The sequence below is a fragment of the Haliaeetus albicilla genome, chromosome 9 (assembly GCF_947461875.1).
Source record: "Haliaeetus albicilla chromosome 9, bHalAlb1.1, whole genome shotgun sequence".
Classification (NCBI taxonomy): Eukaryota; Metazoa; Chordata; class Aves; order Accipitriformes; family Accipitridae; genus Haliaeetus; species Haliaeetus albicilla.
The window spans coordinates 13850340-13869962 of record NC_091491.1 but is presented as its reverse complement, the minus strand read 5'-3'; the positions used below and the strand labels follow the sequence as shown (position 1 = coordinate 13869962).

The 19623-nt window shown below is 59.9% G+C and overlaps 1 protein-coding gene across 21 annotated transcripts in view; it reads left to right on the top strand.

The window, feature by feature from the left end:
- Positions 1-19623, top strand: part of KIF1A (kinesin family member 1A) — a 42506-nt gene that overhangs the window by 9755 nt on the left and 13128 nt on the right. For 6 of the 21 annotated variants that reach the window (XM_069791645.1, XM_069791644.1, XM_069791642.1 and 3 more), the window contains exons 3-32: positions 612-688; positions 793-972; positions 1489-1554; positions 1746-1924; positions 2283-2394; positions 2781-2858; positions 3180-3245; positions 3521-3538; positions 3906-3981; positions 4096-4174; positions 4591-4733; positions 6526-6734; positions 7252-7331; positions 7660-7735; positions 9987-10066; positions 10355-10461; positions 11090-11173; positions 11300-11480; positions 11563-11635; positions 11891-11984; positions 12109-12257; positions 12417-12595; positions 12685-12822; positions 13756-14022; positions 17463-17581; positions 17663-17748; positions 18070-18208; positions 18375-18543; positions 18887-18977; positions 19353-19471. In XM_069791645.1, the coding sequence (XP_069647746.1) occupies positions 612-688; positions 793-972; positions 1489-1554; positions 1746-1924; positions 2283-2394; positions 2781-2858; positions 3180-3245; positions 3521-3538; positions 3906-3981; positions 4096-4174; positions 4591-4733; positions 6526-6734; positions 7252-7331; positions 7660-7735; positions 9987-10066; positions 10355-10461; positions 11090-11173; positions 11300-11480; positions 11563-11635; positions 11891-11984; positions 12109-12257; positions 12417-12595; positions 12685-12822; positions 13756-14022; positions 17463-17581; positions 17663-17748; positions 18070-18208; positions 18375-18543; positions 18887-18977; positions 19353-19471 (3514 nt within the window). The remainder of the gene's footprint in view (positions 1-611; positions 689-792; positions 973-1488; positions 1555-1745; positions 1925-2282; positions 2395-2780; positions 2859-3179; positions 3246-3520; positions 3539-3905; positions 3982-4095; positions 4175-4590; positions 4734-6525; positions 6735-7251; positions 7332-7659; positions 7736-9986; positions 10067-10354; positions 10462-11089; positions 11174-11299; positions 11481-11562; positions 11636-11890; positions 11985-12108; positions 12258-12416; positions 12596-12684; positions 12823-13755; positions 14023-17462; positions 17582-17662; positions 17749-18069; positions 18209-18374; positions 18544-18886; positions 18978-19352; positions 19472-19623) is intronic. The other 15 variants (XM_069791657.1, XM_069791660.1, XM_069791659.1 and 12 more) reach the window with 5 other exon arrangements.

Genomic DNA, 19623 nt, shown 5'->3' with positions numbered 1-19623 from the left:
CTCTAATTTCCATGGCAACGTCCTTTTCATCAGGGGATGGGAAAAAGCAGGCTCTTGTTTCCGCTGGTGGTGTAACATGAAGCATTAATCACCCTGCTGGGGCTGGGTACCCAAAAGAAAGCACAGGGGAGGAGAGGCAGGAGCCGGAGGAGGCCTGGGGGAGCCCTGATGGGGCCGTGGCTGCTCCCACCCCACAGCACTGATGCATGTGGCTTTGGGCATGGCCCCCCAGCTGTGGGGTGAAGGGAGGCTGTGATCCTCCCATGCCAGTGCTGGTGCTGGTCTCCCACGGGCAGGTGCCAAAGCAGGAAGGAGCTCAAGGGAAGGAGACGTTTCCCTCGCTCTGTGCCCAGCGGGATGTTTGGGCAAGGCTCTGCCCTGCTCCCTGGGCTGGTGCAGGCTCTGCCAGCCGTGGCATCCACCTCCTTGGCTGGGACTGTTGGGGACTGGGGGCTCTGGACCCAGCTGCAGAGCTGGAGGGTCCCAGTCCCACTTTCCAAGACCATTTCGGACTGAACCCCATCACCCTTCTCCCCTCACGAGCGGGATGTGGGTGGCGGGGGTACCATGGGTGGACAGGTGGCCTCATGTTCCCATCTGTTTGCCCCTAGCTATCCTGAACCCGAAGCAGCCCAAAGAGACACCAAAAAGCTTCAGCTTTGACTATTCCTACTGGTCCCACACCACGGTAAGCAGCAGGAGGTCTGAGCCTGCCTGGAGCACTGGGCTGGGCTGGGGAGAGGTGGGAGGACCTCTTTGCCAAATTGCTCCTTGTCCCCCTCCTCTCTGCAGCCCGCAGACATCAACTATGCATCTCAGAAGCAAGTGTACCGGGACATTGGGGAGGAGATGTTGCAACACGCCTTCGAAGGCTATAACGTCTGCATCTTTGCCTATGGGCAGACGGGTGCTGGAAAATCCTACACCATGATGGGGAAGCAGGAGAAGGATCAGCAAGGCATCATCCCGCAGGTACTGCCTAGTGAAAAGCTGCCTGTTCTGCTGGTCCTAGTGAGATGCCAAAAGGAAAACTGGAGTGGAGAGGGAAGAGGGGAGCAGGGTGGGAGCGGGGCCAGGCTTTGCCGAGGTCTACGGCAGCCCTGCTGTGGCAGTGAGCCAGCGTGGCTGTGCTGGAGGGCGGGGGAACAAGGAGGGTCATGCCAGACTCCTCCAAGACCAGATGAATTACGCTCTGGCTACATGAGGCTGGTGTTTGTGAGCAGCAGTAGTCCAAATGCCAAGCTGGTGGCGGCAGTGCTTGCCGAGAGCTGCCGCATGCTGGTCCAGCAGAGCACTGGGGCAGGTGCTCTGGGGATGCTGAACTCCCCATATCAGCAGGGGGGCTTCTGCCAGCTCCCCAGGAGCCATCCCAACACTCAGGGGCTCTGGTTTTTGGGGTGAGAAGGTAGAAATCCCTGTGGCCAGGGCACCCCGGGCAGGGGCATCCTTCTGGTGGGGGGCTGAGCAGCCTGGCTCTTCTCTCCGCAGCTGTGCGAGGACCTCTTCTCCCGCATCAATGACACAACGAATGACAACATGTCGTACTCTGTGGAGGTAGGCACCCCATTGCCTGTCCAGCTCCAGCCTCCCACCCAGCTCTGCAAGCCATGCCGGTGTGCAGCCCCCTCTTTGGGGGTCCCGTCCCTGGGTGTGGGGTGGGGTGGGTGAGCAGGACCTGATTGTGCCTATACACTGAGTGTCCACGTCCTGCCGGCTGCTAGCCCTGCCTGTGCCCTCTGCTCTAGGTGAGCTACATGGAGATATACTGTGAGCGCGTGAGGGACCTCCTGAACCCCAAGAACAAGGGGAACCTGCGGGTGAGGGAGCATCCCCTTATGGGCCCGTACGTTGAGGACCTTTCCAAGCTGGCTGTGACCTCCTACAATGACATCCAGGATCTCATGGACTCTGGGAACAAGGCCCGGTGAGTTGGGGGAACAGGAGATGGCCAGGATTTGGAAAGCTTGCAGACATTTCCAGAAGGTCCTGCTTAACTTCCTTGCTTTGCCAGTTTGGCTGCTCTGGAGGTGGCAGTCCCCTCCTGTCTGAGCATTGGGTACCCCCCACTTATTTTCACCTTACCTCCTTCCTGCTCTCAAAACGCCCTGGAGCCAGCAGGAGAAAGCCTGGACTTTTGCACATCTCCTCCCAGAGTCCTCTCCTGTCCTCCAGACTTGCCTTCCCATCATGTACCCTGTCCTGAAATGAGCCCTGGCCTCATTGCCAGCCACTCTGGTGTCCCCTGCAGAGTGTCATACCTCCCTGTCCTCCTCTCCCCGCAGCACGGTGGCTGCCACCAACATGAACGAGACCAGCAGCCGCTCCCACGCTGTGTTCAACATCATCTTCACACAGAAGCGGCATGACGCTGAGACGGACATCACCACGGAGAAGGTGAGAGCAGAGTCTGGGGGACGTGGGGGAACCTGCATGGACCCAGGAAGGGCTTTGTGTGCTATCGACAGCACTTGGGACGAGATGGTGCGGCCTCATGGAGGGTTGAAACAGGATGGAGATAAGTCCCAGGCACACTCTGGGCTCACAGTCCCTCGAGGGACTGGCCCCTGGACAGGATATTTGGCAGCTGGTGCCCTCCAGCCCTGCCTGCAAGGATGTTAGCCCTGCTCCTGGCCAAATCCTGGCAAGGATGAACCCGCAGAGCCCGCCTCTGCCTTCAGAGCAGTGTCACCTTGCAAGAGGTCTTTGCTCCCTCTTCGGCTCTGTGCCAGGGCCTGGTTTGTTGTGCCTGCCAGGGCTGACAGCCTTGTCTCTGCCTGCAGGTCAGCAAAATCAGTTTGGTGGACCTGGCAGGGAGTGAGCGAGCCGACTCCACTGGTGCAAAGGGCACAAGACTAAAGGTGAGAGCTGGTGTGGGGTCCCCTTCTGCCATTGGGAACGCCGTGTCCTGCCCCCTTGTCCCCAGCTGTGACATGTCTTTTCCTTGCCTGGTTCCTTGCCCACTATGCTGCCAAAATCCTTGACGGGGTTTTATTTGAAGGCTGCCCAGTGCCAGTTCCACTGCAGTCCATGAGTCCCACCTGGGAGGTGCTGGTTACCCAGTAAGACTAGCTGCTCTTTGCCCATCCCCTGCTGGGACTTCCCAATCCTCCTTGTACACTGGACTTTAGCGCCGCTCCGAAATGGGGCCTGAGCATCTGGGGTTTTCCTCTCTCCATCAGGAAGGAGCAAACATCAACAAGTCCTTGACCACACTGGGGAAAGTCATCTCTGCCTTGGCCGAAATGGTAGGTAGCTGGAGCACAGACGAGCAGTGGCACTGTGTGGGAATGGGCTGAGCTCAGCAGGGGTGGGGTCAGCTCTGAGGGATGGAGCATCCCAGCTCTGAGGGATGAGCAGATACATCCCAAGCTGCCCCCAGGGCTGGGACGAGGTGGGCTGGTGAGGCTGCTCTCTCGCTGCGGACCTGCACCCGCTGCTCTCTGCTTGGGGGATGGAGAGCTGTGGTGGGCGCTGAGGTGGGGAGCAGCTCACTTAAACAGTCTTTTCCCTCTCTTTGCAGGATTCGGGGCCGAACAAGGTAGGTAGCCTGGCCGGGCTTGTGAAGGGGGGGTTGGTTTTTAGTACAGGTGGTTGCGAGTGGGTGGCAGGGTGGCTTAGGGGTGAGGCTCTGCCCAAACCCATGCCATGCTTCTCCTGGGGGCTGGCAGAGCCCTCAGCATCCTCCTCACCCTGTGGGTCTCAGTACCCAGCGTTTAACACCCGCCCTGGCCCAGACTGGGCATTTTACATGCAGGACCTGTGGAGCTGAGCAGAGCTCCCTGAGGTCACGGTAGACAGGCAGAGCCATCCTCCTCCGAGTCCCCATGGCTGGGGACTGGCTGTCACCTTCCTTTTGAAGAAAGCAGGCAGCCTGACAGCCCTTCCCTCCTCTCTCCATCCCCCAGAACAAAAAGAAGAAGAAAACGGATTTCATCCCCTACCGGGACTCAGTACTGACCTGGCTGCTGCGGGAGAACCTGGGTGAGGACATGGGTGGGAGGTGTGGGCTCAGTGGCGGGCATGGCTGCTAAGCAGAGGGTGACGGCTGGGGCAGGGACCAGCATCTCCCTGATGTGGGTGTATCTCTCTGGGCAGGTGGCAACTCCAGGACGGCCATGGTCGCTGCTCTCAGTCCTGCCGATATCAACTATGATGAGACCCTCAGCACCCTCAGGTAGGAAGAAGTACCCTTGTCCCCCCACAGTGGGCGAGGGCAGGGGGGGTGTCTGAAACCCAGGCACTGCCATGTGCTCTCCTCACCTCTGTGGCAGCCCTGACTGGGGTGGTGCTGTGGGGGGACCCTGCACCCTCAGGTAGGAAGAAGTACCCTTGTCCCCCCACAGTGGGCGAGGGCAGGGGGGGTGTCTGAAACCCAGGCACTGCCACATGCTCTCCTCACCTCTGTGGCAACCCTGGCTGGGGTGGTGCTGTGGGGGGACCCTGCAACCTCAGACAAGGGGCCAAAGGATTGTCCCAGTGCTGGGATGTTCCAAAGGTTCGTTTGCTGGAGGGGCTTAGTGGCACTCCCACTTGCCCAGCAGCTGGGGGTTTGCCCCCCCTGCCGCTGCTCAGGGTTCTGCCCTTCCCTAGGTACGCTGACCGTGCCAAGCAGATTCGCTGCAATGCCGTCATCAACGAGGACCCCAACAACAAGCTCATTCGGGAGCTGAAGGACGAGGTGGCACGCCTACGTGACCTTCTCTATGCCCAAGGCCTCGGGGACATCATTGACAGTAGGTACCGCCAGGTGCTCTCTGGCAGTGGCTCCAGGCAGGGGTGGCCTGGATTCCCCCCAGCCTGTGGGACCGGTGTCCCCGCAACTACCCTGCATCCTGCTCTGCCAGCCACACGGCAGCATCACGCTGCCAAAGCGTGGTTAGGATGCCTCCGGCAAGCCCCTGAGTGCGCATTTGCAACCCCCAGCCCACTTCTGTAAGGAGGAGGAGCTGCTCTAGACCCAGCAGACCTCCCCTTCTCCCCCTCCACCTCCCATCTTCAGCATCCCGTGCCCAGCAATGGTGCCAGGAAGATGTTCCTGGGGCTGCGCCCACCTGTGGCCTCTCTTCCATGTGCTGTTGGATATCCTACTGAGATGAACCCACTCTTGTTCTGTTCTCTCTGTCTTACCCCCACTCCCTGCCCTCTCTCTCTCTCTTAGCCCATCCTGCTGCGGAAGGATCCAAATGTGTGTATTCCCCATCACTGGTACTCTCTGTTGCTTCATGGCTTTTGGGAGGCATAGGCTGCACCCAGGGGCACCTGTGCAGCATGGGGAAGGGCTCCCGTAGCCAGCCCCAGCTGATGGAGAGGGGCTTGCTGTCCCCAGGGAGCTGGCAAAGGGAATGGTGGCAGAGTCACAGTTAGCACCTGGGCTTGGGATAGCGCTCGGAGGGACCAGCGTCCTCCGCCGTGCCAAGGGCCTGATCCCCACGGGGACTCCTTCCTCCATGCTGTCATGATGTTTCGTGTCGCTGCTGCTGCTGCTGTCGCTGCTTCTGCTGGCGCTGGGGCTTGTTGGGACTGGAACCCGGCACGGCGCTTGGGCGGGCTGGCACAATGCTCTCCTGATGGAGGGCTGTGTGGTGATGGCCAGGAGGGTTTTGCCCATGGATAAGCACTGTCGCCCCATCCTGCCCTGGGCTATGGCGAACCCCCTGAGGAGACATGGACCTGGCCCCTCCCCTCCTGGCTCAGCTCCCTGGGCTGATGGAGATGGGTGATTAATGCTGCACCTGCTAGCCTGTGCCCTGCCCTCCTCTGGCACAGCGCGCTGAGGCCCTGCGACTTCTCAGGCCTGGAGGAGCATCTCTGATACCTGTGTCCCTTTGCCACGGGGTCCGGTGGCAGCTGATGCTCGGGGTGCCGGCAGGCAACTGCTGCTGCCTGTAATGGGTGTTTTGCCACCTTGCCCTCACTTTGCTCTCTCTCTGGCTGCCTGGCCAAGGCGCTGCTCCAGCGGGCCAGGGGCTTGGGCTCTGCCAGTGAGGGGATCCCACAGCTACTCCTCCTCCATCCCCCTGACCCTTTTGTGGTGGAGGGCCACTGCCTCTCCTCCCCTTCCCTTCTTGTTCTCTGCTCTCAGATCCAGCTAATCTGGGGCAGCTGGGCAGGGAAAACCACTCAGGCTGTGTTGATGGGGGAGGATGACAGGGGCAGTGGCACGCTCTTGGCAAGGATGGTCGATCCCAGACCTGATGGCTGCAGGATCTGGTGTTGCAAAAAAGCATCCCCGGGAGCCCAGGAAGGCTCCAGGGCTGTTCCAGCAGCTGCTTCCCAAAACAGCCCAGTGCTCCTGGCGGGCTGCCCGGGCTGGGGGAGAGACACGTGTGCCCTTGCCCTGCTGCTGCCTGCACCGCTGTGCTGTCGCCTGTGCCTTTTCCTTGTAATTCCTGGCTTTCTTCTCGATGCATCCGGCCACTCTTTTTTTTTTTTCCCAACAGCTTTTCTTCTCTCTATCTTTCTCTTTCTCTCTCTCTTCCTGTCCATGTGTCTTTCCCTGGCCCAACACTCCTTCCCCACCCGTAGATGTGTCCGACTTTGAGAACAATAATGATGCTAGAGGGGCAGAGCTGAGTCACCGCCATGACAATCTCTCCACAGTGACGAATGCCATCGCCGGGATCAGCCCCTCTTCCTCCCTGTCGGCCTTGTCCAGCCGTGCCGCCTCCGTCGCCAGCCTCCACGAGCGCATCATGTTTGCTCCAGGCAGTGAAGAAGCGATCGAAAGGCTCAAGGTAAGAGGCCAGCACCTGGCAGGATGGAGGGTTCAGCTCAACGCTCTTGCACTGAGGCTTGTGGAGGGGGCTCGGTATTTTCTGGAAACCCATTATGGATGACGCTCATGGAAAATGATGCTCAGGCATGCTCTTGCAGAGTAGGCAGACCCAGAGCTGCCCAATGTTGTGGACTGCCAGATGGGAGAGGGTTTGCCATGGTAGAGCCTTCCTGGTGCTGCCATCCTTCCCATGGGGTGACTGCTGCCTCTGCCCTGCGGGACAGGTGCTCGTGGCTTGGGGTGGGTGCTCCTGGCTCAGCATTGTGCAGGAGCAGGCTGGCAGCAAGGGGATGGAGAGGATGATCTTCCTGCCTTGCTCTTTGAAGATGGCGATGATGGAAAGATGGGGGTGAAATGCTGCCATTGCTTGTTTAAACCAGCCTGAAACTGGGACCAGCGTCCCGCTGTGGCATGCTGGGCAGACCCTGGCAGAGCAGGCAGGTATGCTAACCTCCTGCTAACCCCGTGCTCACCAGGAAACAGAGAAGATCATCGCGGAGCTGAACGAGACATGGGAGGAGAAGCTGCGGAGGACGGAAGCAATCCGGATGGAGAGGTGGGTGGGTTGGGGTAGGATGGGACAGTGTGGGGTTCCCCAGGCATCTCCCCTCCTCTGCACTTTGCCTACAGCAGTTCAGGTCCTGGGGGCAGCTGGGCAATTTGACCGTGCAGCTGTACCCTACCCCAGCACCCACCACGTTAGCCTGCATGGACGTGGTCTGCTCTGAGAAACCCTCCTGAGGCACGGAGTTAGCTGAAGCAAGCCCTATGGCTGTGATCTGTGGGGCAAACCCATGGGCTGAGGTCCCATCCTGGGTTTGTCTAGTGCTGGCTCCAGGGGCTCATGAGTCTTTAACAGGCTCTTCTTTCCCTTGCTCCTTCAGGGAAGCGTTGCTGGCTGAAATGGGGGTGGCCATGAGGGAGGATGGAGGCACCTTGGGTGTTTTCTCTCCTAAAAAGGTAGGATCATCTTATTCTCTTCTTCCTGGCAAACGAGGGCTGTTTTGTACCCCTGCAGCTCCCTTCTGACCTGCCCTGTCGCTGCCAGCCAGCCCCAAATATTTCTCTAGCCTTTTCTTGGCTCTGAAATCTATGGGGGAAATCCCAGTGTTAGCCCTGCTGGGTACAAACATCGGTAGAAATACATGGCTAAATGTCCAGCCTCCGTTGCCTGGATGCTGTCCCCATTCAGGTGGGGCTTTGCTGATGATCACTGTGTTGGACTTCAGTATCAGCTTATAAAAATCCATACTTTGGGGTATACGAAATTGCTGCCCCTGAAACCAGCAAGTCCTCACTCAGAAATGTGGGTGTGGAAATATTCCATACCCTTTATTGCTTGTAGCATCCTGGAAAGTATTTTCTAAGCAAAAACTGGCTGTGCCCCAAAGAGTTAGTGTCCCAGCAAACCCTGCCAAGCACCAGTTACAGCACATCACTGCCCCTCACTTGTCTGTATAACCATTGTGGTAGTGGCGTCCGGTTTACAGCCCCAACCCTGTGAAGCCCGCAGAGCAGCATGGGCTGCCAAGGTGCAGGCACGTGCTCATAGCACCAGGGTGCGTTCACTTGGCTCTCCTGCCACACTGAGGGATGCTCTGAGAGCTGCCCCGGCAGCTGATGCTGGTTGGCTTGGCCAAACATCTTAGTAGATGTGTGCGTCCCCAGCTGAGGTGGTGACACTTGCTGATGAAAGCTTCGGGACCTTCCCCTTGCATGCCTTGGCATGGCTCTTAGGACAAATTTCTACACCGTTGTCTTTGTTTCTCATTCTTGTCTCAGTCGCTGCCTGTTAGGACCCCAGATCTTTGTGTAGAAAGCATGGGGGTTTATACCCTGAAGCAGGTTGGTCTTGGAGGTGGGGCATTGCTGTGGTGGTCTTGATGCCTCCTTGCTCTTCATCTATCTGGTGGGTGAAAACTTCTCTGACTCTTCCAGTGGCTGGTGAGGAAAGTTAGCGTCGATAGTGTGCAAAACCCCGTTTCATTAAGGGCAAAGCAGGGCAGGACTTCGTTGTCCTGCTGTATGCCATCGCTGGGGTGGTTACGTCTCGAAGGAGCTCAGTGGAAGGTAAAGCATCTGACTTCTACTAGCCAGCCTTGCAAATCTGGAGAAAAACTGCAAGCTGAAGGAGTCTCAGACCCTGCGGCTTCGTATCTGCTCAGAGGGGCCTGAGGTTAAATGTTACAGCCAACTTACTCCTGCTAGCCACCATGGAGAAGAGCCTGTGTTTCCCCCTTGGCCTCCAGCTCTCCTGCACTATTTGGAGTGAGTCCCTCCTATCAGCCAGGGCTTGTAGCACTGTTGTGAGGGGGAAACCTCTGCATGCCGGGTGTTAGCAGGCTGATTAAGACATTTCTTATGGTCTCTATCCTTATTTCTGGGAAACTCAGAACTTCACCTGCTGATACTCCTGGGACTTTGCCTGTTGCCTGAAGGTGCAATCACAGCAGCTTGCAATGGGGTGAGACAAGCTAGCTGCAGACAGAGAGGTCTGTGGCCGGGGGAGAAAATTCCCTCTTGTCAAGAGCAAAGTGGTTTGTGACCTAGGGGAAGAAAGTGTTGGGAGGCAGCTGTTAGGAAGGACACCAGGGAGTGAAATTCAGCCTGGAGATACAGCTTCAGGTTTCCACTACTTTTGGTTGAACTTCTGGTCTAGGACCTGCTCTTTTGGGTGCTTTATCTGTCCTTGTACTGTCAGTGGAGGAAAACAGGCACTTTTAGTTCCTCTCACCCTAAACCAGCTGTTGCATGGGATGTGTCTCTGCCTCAGCTACACTGTCCATAGCAGAGCTGGGGGCTACGGTGAGGCAAGGGCCATGGACCACAGTGCGGGCGAGCAGGGTCATGCCGCAGGAGACACTAAGCCATATCAGGGACTCCCCATTGGAAGTGTTCTGCTCCATGTTGGGCCTGTTTGCAACACAAGTTTTCAAAGGCAGCTGGCGGAAGGGTGCCCAGAGCTCAGCCCTTTGAGGAGGGAAGTAGAGAGGCATGTGGAGGCAGGTCATCTTCATCCCAGCTGCTAGGTTCTCTGCAGTCCCCTTGAAAAGTACACGCCTGGGCATGTTGTCCTGGAGCTATGGAGGGCAGGAGAGCCCATGCAGGAGGCAGCCTGAGGTGCTGCTGAGTTCCCATCTCCCTCAGGAGCATCCCTCAGCACCTGGGTAGATGGGGCGCACCAGGGTGACTCCTTGTTCGTCTCTCCCAGACGCCCCACTTGGTCAACCTGAACGAGGACCCGCTCATGTCCGAGTGTCTTCTCTACTACATCAAGGATGGGATAACAAGGTGAGGGCGAGGTCCTGCGGACCAGTGGGAGCCTAGCCCGGATCTCAGTGCCTGACTTGCCTGGGTGGGCAGCAGGGTGACAGCTGTCCCCGGGTTGGGCACTGTTCCTGGGGCATCCCCAAAGTGCCATAGCCATGTGGGAACAATGTGTTTGCCTGGCAATGTTGTTAGGGATGTTGGTCCTGCTATGCACCAAGGGCTGCTCCTCTTAGCCCCAAGGATGGTTGTGGGGGGAGGCCCAGGGAGGGTCTGCTTTGAGGAAGGATTGAGCTGGGTTTCCCCCGGCAGGGTTGGCCGGGAAGATGCAGAGAAGAGGCAGGACATCGTTCTCAGCGGGCACTTCATTAAGGAAGAGCACTGCCTTTTCCGCAGCGACACCAAAACTGGTGGTGAAGGTATTCCTTGTCCAGAGGGGCTCCACCTCCCTGGGGACCTCAGTCCCTCTGCATGTCCCCAGCACCTGTCCCCAGCCGGGGCTCCGGCCCTCCTCAGAGTAGTGGGGCTCTCCTGCATGGCCGTGGTCTCTCCAAGCTTCCAGAGTGAGCTACAGCCCTCACTTAGCTGGGAGGGAAGCTCATGCAAGGCACATGGAAGCTGCCACGGTGAGGCAAGCCAGGGAGATCAGGGCGGGAGGGAAGAGCAGACTGTAGATGATTCTTGCAGAGCAGAGCCCACGCTGCAAACCAGAAGGAACCTGGGGGTGAAAGGGCTTTGGGAGATGAGCCTGGGGAGGCTGGAGATGCATGCTGGAGGCTCTGATCTCCTCTCACATCCAGTCTCTAGCTGCTTCTAGTCCTTGGGACTGCTCTGATTAGCATGAGGTTGGCCGAGTCCCATTTGTTGCCCAGGGCATGGGTGCTGCTGCTGGGTACCCTGGTTCCCCCTACTCCACACCTGGGGTGCTGGCTGGGGCAGCTCTCCCTTTCTAAGGCTGCAGAAGCAGCGGAGTGGGAGATGAGGGGTTTATCCCTCTGCTTCCACCTTACCTTTGCTCCCTGTCTCCCCCTCCCACTGTCTCTGCAGTAATAGTGACCCTGGAGCCCTGTGAAGGTGCTGACACCTATGTGAACGGCAAAAAGGTGACAGAGCCCAGCGTCCTGCGCTCAGGTGGGTCCCCAGAGCCAGCTCACCAGCGCTGCTCTAACCTGCCTCCCTCCATCCAATGGAGGGGCCTGCACATTGTCCCACATTAAACCCACGCCCTCACCCCATGCCCCGCGTGCATCCCTGTAGGAAACCGCATCATCATGGGGAAGAGCCACGTCTTCCGCTTCAACCACCCCGAGCAGGCTCGGCAGGAGCGGGAGCGGACCCCATGCGCTGAGACCCCCGCCGAGCCTGTGGATTGGGCTTTCGCTCAAAGAGAGCTGCTGGAGAAGCAGGGCATTGACATGAAGCAGGAGATGGAGCAGCGGTGAGGGCACAGGGGCTGGGGCGATGGGGAGTTGGGTATCCACCTCTAAGTTGGTCATCCTCTCCTTCCCCGTTCCTCCCAGGCTCCAGGAACTGGAGGACCAGTACCGGAGGGAGCGGGAGGAGGCGAATTACCTTCTTGAGCAGCAGAGGCTGGTAGGTGGCCAGGACCTGACTCCTTCTCAGGCTGTCCAGGCATGACTGAGTTCTGTCAGATGTTTGCATGGGGTGGCTCTGTGTGTCCTAAAAATAAGAGCAAACCTGTTGTTCCTGGGGTTGTCCTCATAAACACGGATTCAGAGGAGGGAGGAAGCCAGGTTCCTGCGGGTTGGGGGGAGAAGCTCTGTGTGGCAGCATGGAGGAAGGTCACACCTTGTGGGTTGCATCATCCTTCTCCCTGCTTCCCCCCAGGACTATGAGAGCAAATTGGAGGCTTTGCAGAAGCAGATGGACTCTAGGTATTACCCTGAGGCAAATGAGGAAGAGGAAGAACCTGAGGATGAAGGTGAGGTCTGGGTTTTGATGCTCTCTGCAGGAGCAAGAAGAGTGGACCATGGGTCCCCTGGGCACCTCTGCACTGATGTCCTCCCTCCCAGCGGTGAGGTGACTGTCTCTCCATGTCCCCACAGTGCAGTGGACAGAGCGGGAGTTCGAGCTGGCCCTCTGGGCCTTTAGGAAGTGGAAGTGGTACCAGTTCACCTCCCTGCGCGACCTGCTCTGGGGCAACGCCATCTTCCTCAAGGAAGCCAATGCTATCAGCGTGGAGCTGAAGAAGAAGGTGGGTGCCCGGGGCTCCTCTCTGGCTTGCTGCAGCACCCACGGCTGAGGCCACAAGTGTGGGCAGCCAGGGAAGTGCTGAGGAGGGGGTTGCTGAAGACACAGCATGGAGCCCGCTGTCCTCCAGGGTGGCTCACCATCCCCCTCTGTCCCTCTCCAGGTCCAGTTCCAGTTCGTGCTCCTCACAGACACGCTGTACTCGCCTCTCCCTCCCGACCTGCTGCCTCCTGATGCCGCCAAGGACCGGGAGAAGCGGCCATTCCCCCGGACCATCGTGGCCGTAGAGGTGCAGGACCAGAAGAATGGGGCGACGCATTATTGGACCCTGGAGAAGCTGAGGTAGGCAAACGATGGCTGCGCTGGGGAGGGCTCGGCCGGCCTCAGCCTGGTTTCTCACCGCTGCCTGCCTCATCCCCCTCTGCCTGCAGGCAACGCCTGGACCTGATGCGTGAAATGTATGACCGTGCAGCAGAAGTGCCTTCTAGCGTCATCGAGGACTGCGACAATGTGGTGACCGGCGGAGATCCTTTCTACGACCGCTTCCCCTGGTTCAGGCTGGTCGGCAGGTGAGCGCTTCGGCTCCTTCTAAGCGCGGCTGGGACCCGCAGGCAGCCCCGTGGGAGGAAGCGATGCTGGCTCTGCCATGTGCAGGGTGTTCATCTCCCTGGGGCTGCACTGTGGGAGGATGCATTGCCCTCCCGGTGCCGGTCAGGGCCCATCTTGCCTGCGGTGGCTGTCCTCTGCATTGGCTGCCGGGACCCCGAAGGACCCACAAGCCACTGGCAATGCTCCTGCTGCCTGCCCTAACACAGTGCTGTGAGGCACGGGCTCTTGGCTTGCTGCCGGTGGGAGGCGGGGGGCTGCGGCTGTCCCGCAGGCCGAGAGCCCGTGTCGTCGTGACCTCTGCCCCGGTGGGCACGTGTCCATGTGCACGCGTTGGTGTCCAAGCATCCGTCTGTACGGTATGTGCCGTGCGTCTCCATGCGCTTCCTGCATGCTGGTTGGAAGGGTGCGGTGCCAGCGATGAGGACGGGCCACCCTGGAGGAGGGGTCTGCCCTGGTGGGCAGGGGGAGCAGGGGGTGAGCCGCATGGCCCAACCAACCGCATCTGCCGTGGAGGCATCCCCCCCATGCCACGGCATGTGGAGAGATTCCCTTCGGTGGTGGGGGTGGCAGCAAGCCTCGTGCCACCCACTCTGTCCCTGTGTTGTCCGCAAAGCCAGTGAGGGGAATCCCCACCGTTTGCACCAGTTCCTTGGGTCGCTCTTTTTTCTGCCCTTTATAGCCGACGGCTGTTGGTGGCTTCCTTTAGAAACGCACCGGATGGGCAGGTCTTTATTTCCCGACATCCCTTGGTTTAAGCAGAAAAAAAACCTACCCCAAAATCCAACCAAGAAAAAAAAAAATACCCCCCCCAAAAAGCAAAATTCCTATTCTTGCTCTCTCTGTTTGGAACAGCTGGTGTTAACCTGTCTTCTATCTTGTTGTACTAACCTTAGTTCAGATATCTCTGGCTGCAACAGCTCTCCTCTTTTCAACACATGCATGAGCGAGCGCATGGCTGATCTCACCCCCTCCCCTACCTTCTCGAACCCCGACTCCGACATCACCGAGCCTGCTGACGAGCAGCACCAGGGGCAGGAGGAGGAGGAGGAGGAGGAGGAGGAGGCGGAGGACCTGGAGGAAGACATCTTTCCGGAGTGCCCGCTGTGTGATGGCCGGGATCCGTTTTACGACCGCTCCCCCCTGTTCAGTTTAGTAGGAAGGTTGGTGAGGTTTTAGGAGAGCATGCCGGGAAGGAACTAGCTCTTTCGCATGAGGGAACTGCTTTCGGACATGACTCCCACCTCCAGGGCGTCCCAGAGGCACAGGGGGTGGCTGGCCGGCTGAGATTGCTGCTGAGCCCGGGGCGCCAAGCAGGGCGGTGAGGTGCCCACCGAGGTAGGGCTGTGTGATGAGCACAGTGGCAGTAGGGAACAGCGAGGGAAGGCGGACAGCACCAGCTCCGCCGGAGACCCTTTAGGCAGGTCCCTCTCCCCGGGGCAGCCCCCGAGAAGGGGAGCTCTGCTGCATCCCGGCACCAGAGGAGCTGGGCGAGCTGCACGGGGGTCTCGGACCTGGGCATTTCTGTCCCAGGAAGGGCCACCTCCCAGCTGGCTTGGGGTGACCCACCACGGTGCCACTGCCTGGGGCCATGCAGGCACTTCGAAGCCGCGTGTGCCTCTGCCACCAGCTTGGCCGTCCCACCTGCGTCAGTCAGTGTGAACCCCCCCCGGACGCAGAGGCTTGGATGTCCCCAGGCGTTCGGTTGGACAAAGCTGATGGGAGTAAGGGGAGAGCCGGGCACAGGAGGGAGAGGAGGGCTCTGCGAAAAGTGGCATTTTTCTCTCACTGCCTGTGCCCAGTGCTTGGCTTGGGCCATCCCTGCTGGCTTGGCACAGGAGATGTTCAGGGAGATCGCGGGGACACGGGTGCAGGCTCCAAGTCCTCCTCAGCTCCGGCCGAAGATAAGAGCTTTGGTTTCTCATACCTGTTGGCCAGGAGCCCCCCCCTGAGCTCCATCAGTCTTGGAGAAACCCACCAGCCACCACAAAACTGGCTGTGCCACCAAACCCGGTTGCAATCTGCCCAGCTCTGCTCCGGGGTTTTCCCAAGGGGTTGTGCACCCAGAGCTAGTCCCAGAGCCTCTGCCCCAGGCAGGAGCCAGAGGTGCTCATGATGGTGAACCTCTCCCTGCTGGGACTGCCCTGACGGTTGGAGCTGGACCTCCTCTTCCTCGGTGTGCTAAAGCCAGGTTTATCCCTGCCGGGCAGAGTGTGGGCAGCGAGGTGGGGACGAGGGGGACCAGCACAGGCAGAGAGGGTGGAGGTGGGGTAAGAGTCCTGCAGCCTCAGACCGAAAGAGCTGGGTTCTTCCCCTCTTTTTTTTCTTTTTTCCTTTTTTGCTTATTTAAGAAAAACCAAACAAACAAACATCAAAAAAAACCCAAAACTCTTGGGGGCACCTCAAAAAACCAAACAAGGCCCTGCGGCAGCGGCCCCGCTCTGTGCCGGGGGCATGTTCCCCGGAGCTCGGCACCTTCCGACTTCTTTTGAGTCTGCCCTGGGTTTGGCTCCCCATGCAGCAGCTCCGCCGGCCACATTTCTTGTGAAGTGTGCTTGGATTGGTTTATGATTGGATCCTTGTCTTTTGGTTTATTTTCCTTTCTTTCTTTTTTTCCTTTTAGGTTTTTTTTTGGTTTTTTTTTTGGTTTTGTTTTTTTTTTAGTTTTTGGGTTGGTTTTTTTTAGCTGCTGGCTCTATCTCTCCAAAGCTTTAGCAAAAATTGGGGTTATTTCACTTTCGTCTTCCTTTGGAAAGGCTTTTCTTTGGTCTGAGCATGCCATCTTTGCACCTCACCAATCTTGTGGTTAGTGTCCCTGCCCTCCTTCCTCTAGTGACACACTTGTCCCCCTCCTCCCCGCCCCTCCCCCCTTTCCTCCCCTCCACCCCCTTGGCTTCAACACCAGCTGCCCTGCAATTTCGGGCGGACGGGCCCACCCAGATCCCCGTGGTCGCAGGGCTCTGCTCTGGGCATGTGATCCTGCCGGGAAGTTCTGGCACAGGCCAGCCACCTGTCCCCGGTGGCCTCCAAGAAGAGATGGGGTGAGATGGGCCCAGCAGGAGACGGTGATGGGGCATCACCTTTGCTTCCACAACTTGAGTCCTTGGAGATGCTTTGGGTAGAAAAAAGCCTCAGTCAGCGGTTGGAGGTCAATGGGAGTCACCAGAGCATGGACTCTGGGGCTCGGGCTGCAAGTGTGGGGCTGGGGCCTCCTGCAAGAGCCCCCCTGAGCACTTTTGGGTGCCATTGGATGTCTGCAAAGACACCTGCGAGGTTGGGACGTCGCAAGCAACACTGCCAGCCACCTGGAGATGCAACCCTCATGGGAGCCTCCCATAGCAGAAGTGTCCTGGCTGGCCCCAGCACCATCCCGCCCCGCGACACCCGAAGACGCTGCGTGTCAAGATGCCAGTGGGTGCCCTGGGGATGGGTGCCGGGCACCCTGCACCACCTCTTGCTGGGAGCTGTGCTGCCCCACAGGCAAGGGTAGTTCGCACCATTTGGGCAGGGAGCTCAGTGCCAACGGCTGCGGAGGTGACTTGTCACCTCTGAGGGCACGGTGCGCCGCCATTGCCAGAGCTCCAGGAGGACTGTCTCACAGCGAGCCGGCCGGTGGTGAGGTTGAGGAAGGTGGCAAGAGGAGACAAAACACCTGAGAAACAGGGAGCTGCGGCCTGGTGGGAGGTCCCGGCAGAGATGTCGTGTGGCCATCAAGTTGAACCCTGGTGTGGCACCTTGCTGCAGTAGCGTCAGTGACCCGGACACCACGGAGGACGGCGGGGAGGCTCAGACCTGCTGCACGGGGGGTGTGCAGCTCCTTCCTCGCCCACAGGGAGAAGCCGGCTGTGCCGTCCCCGTGATGTGCTGGCAGGCGGCCCAGGACCCCGAAGCCATGCATCCGAAGGGATGGGGCAGGGGGACACACACCACTGATGCCGCCAGCCATGCTGTGCAGCCTCCCTCCCAGCTGGGCAAAGGCTGCCTGCAGCCACCAGTGGTCCTCCGACACCACGGGCAGAGCCGGGGCCAGGACCCCCCTGGCACGTTCATCTCTGGAGGCTTCTGGCCTCCAGCCAGGACCTCCTCCTCTCCCCTCCTTCGCTCCTGCCAGCCTCTACCTCCCTCGTCACCCTCCCTTCCCCCCCCGCCTTGCCCCTGTCCCCCCCACGGTGACTCCGCAGCTGCCCCCGAGTCGTGTCGCAGCACCTCCTGCCCTAGTCCTTCGGCTCTCCACTGCAGAGAAGGTCCTCTTCCCTCCCAGCTTCACGGTGGCACCAGCGCAGCCCCCCTCCCCTCCCCGCCCGCCACGGAGGTGACAGCCGGAGAGGTACGCGAGCCCCATCTGCTTCGTGGTGCTGCCCACGGTGCGCTGCCCGCCCGCCTGCCTGCGGCACGCTGCCCACCCGCTGCCCGCTCCCTGCCCCTCTCGGCTGGCCCTGGCTGCCTTCTCTTTAGTTTTGCTTTGCAGCGCCGCGGTCGCGCCGTGAGCGGTGACCTGGGATCCCGGCCGCCACCGGCCGCGCCACCCGTGCCTGGGGACCCGCGGGTGGGAGCAGTGACCGCTTCCCCCCCGTGTTGTGTGTGTCCCCCCCCTCTCTGGCAGGGCTTTCGTCTACCTGAGCAACCTCCTCTACCCCGTGCCCCTGGTCCACCGCGTGGCCATCGTCAGCGAGAAGGGTGAGGTGAAGGGCTTCCTGCGTGTGGCCGTCCAGGCCATCTCAGGTAGGAGGGGGACTCCCCCCAAAATGTGCCCCTTGCATCCTCCATGCCCCCCACACTGGCTCACCCCCATCCCTCCTCCAGCGGATGAGGAAGCCCCCGACTACGGCTCCGGTGTGCGGCAGTCAGGGACGGCCAAGATATCCTTCGATGACCAGCACTTTGAGAAGGTATGGCAGCGGCCAGCTCTCGGTGGGTACCCAGGGACTGCAGACCCCTGCCTGCCACGGTGATGCTCCCCCATGGGAACCACCGGGCTCCCAGAGCTGCAGGCATCATGCTGAAGGGGCCGTGCTCCCAGTCCACCTGGCAGACCCCAACCCTCTGGCACCCACCGATGCACTCCCCTGCTCTTGCCCATGTCCCGGGGGGGGCTGCCGTGGGGTGGGAGGGGACAGCTGGAGGTGCCCCAGTGCTCAGGGTGGTGGCAGCAGCACAAGCGAGACCACCTCGGGGACCACCAGCATCCCTGAGCCCCACTCCTGGCGCAGTTCCAGTCGGAGTCATGCCCAGCTGTGGGGATGTCTCGCTCGGGGACCTCCCAGGAGGAGCTGCGCATCGTCGAAGGCCAGGGGCAGGTCAGCGACGTGGGTCCCTCCGCTGATGAAGTCAACAACAACACCTGCGCAGGTGAAGGGGTGCTGACAAGCGGTTGGGGAGTGGCCCCCCCCGCGCCGGCACCCAGCCTCCTGCGCCCACCCCAGTGTCGAAAGCCCACTGCCCTGGTGCAGGGCTGCTGGCAGACACTGAGGGGGGTGACCTCCCCGCCTTGCTGAGGACCCTCCCCTCCCTGCAGTGACCCCAGAAGACCTTCTCCTGGACAGCCCAGAGAAGCCTGCGCCAGACGGGCCACTGGAGGCGGCTCTGGACCACCTGAAGCTGGGCAGCATCTTCACTTTCCGTGTGACAGTCCTGCAAGCCTCCAGCATCTCCGCAGAATATGCAGACATCTTCTGCCAGTTCAAGTGAGCCCCTGGCCCCGCATCTCCCACTGTGCTCTGGCCTTGGGGCTGGCGGTGAACGTCGGGAAGCCCCAGCCCCCCCACCTCTGAGCCCTTCATGGATGGGGAGGCAAAACCAAGGGCTGTGGGATGAGCCCATGTGTTTATCTGGTACCTTGTTTGGTAACTGGCAGAAGGCAGGGAGAGGCTCCCATCACCTTTGGCAGGGGGGTCCTGTGCCAGCCCAGGGTGTGGGCAGCAGCACTGGGGGGAGCAGGCTCTTCTCCCGGTCCCTACCCTCTCTCCCTTCCATGCTCTGGCACGTCCCCATCCCGCAGCCCCCAAGCCATCTTCCTGCCCTCCACAGCTTCATCCATCGCCACGATGAGGCCTTTTCGACAGAGCCCTTGAAGAACACGGGACGGGGGCCACCACTGGGTTTCTATCACGTCCAAAACGTACGTACCCCTCCCCTGCCCACACCCCCTCATCCCCGTGGCTGCCGGGGTCTCCATGGGGCTGTGGCTGGATCTTCTCCTCAGGGGAGCAGCTTCCTCCTGGCTTTCCCAGCCCATCACAGCCACCCAGCTAAGCCAAGCTTAGACAAGGCGGATGTGTGGGGGAAAGACCAAAAGCTGCTGCCCTCCACCTGAAAAGGCTGGGATTTCATGGCAGCGGTCTTGGTGGGGAGAGCATCCCTGGGTCACAGAGAAGGGGTTGAGTGAGAGATGCGGGGGATCAGACAGGCTTGCACCCCCCACCTCCCTGGTGCTGTTGCCGGCTGCATCCTTTTCCCAGGTAAATTGCACCATTGACGGCTCTTTCTCTTCCAGATTGCTGTGGAGGTGACCAAGTCCTTCATTGAATACATCAAGAGCCAGCCGATTGTATTTGAAGTCTTCGGGCACTACCAGCAGCACCCCTTCCCACCTCTCTGCAAGGATGTCCTGAGGTGGGCACACCCTGGGCCACCCCTGGCCCCTGGGTGCCACAGGGGCACCTGGTGCAGCCGGCTTCCTGGAGACCCAGAGAAAGGGGGGGCAGGTGGTGGCAGGGGGTGGCCTCAGGGTGTAGGCGTGGTTGGCCCCGTTCAGGGGTCCTGTG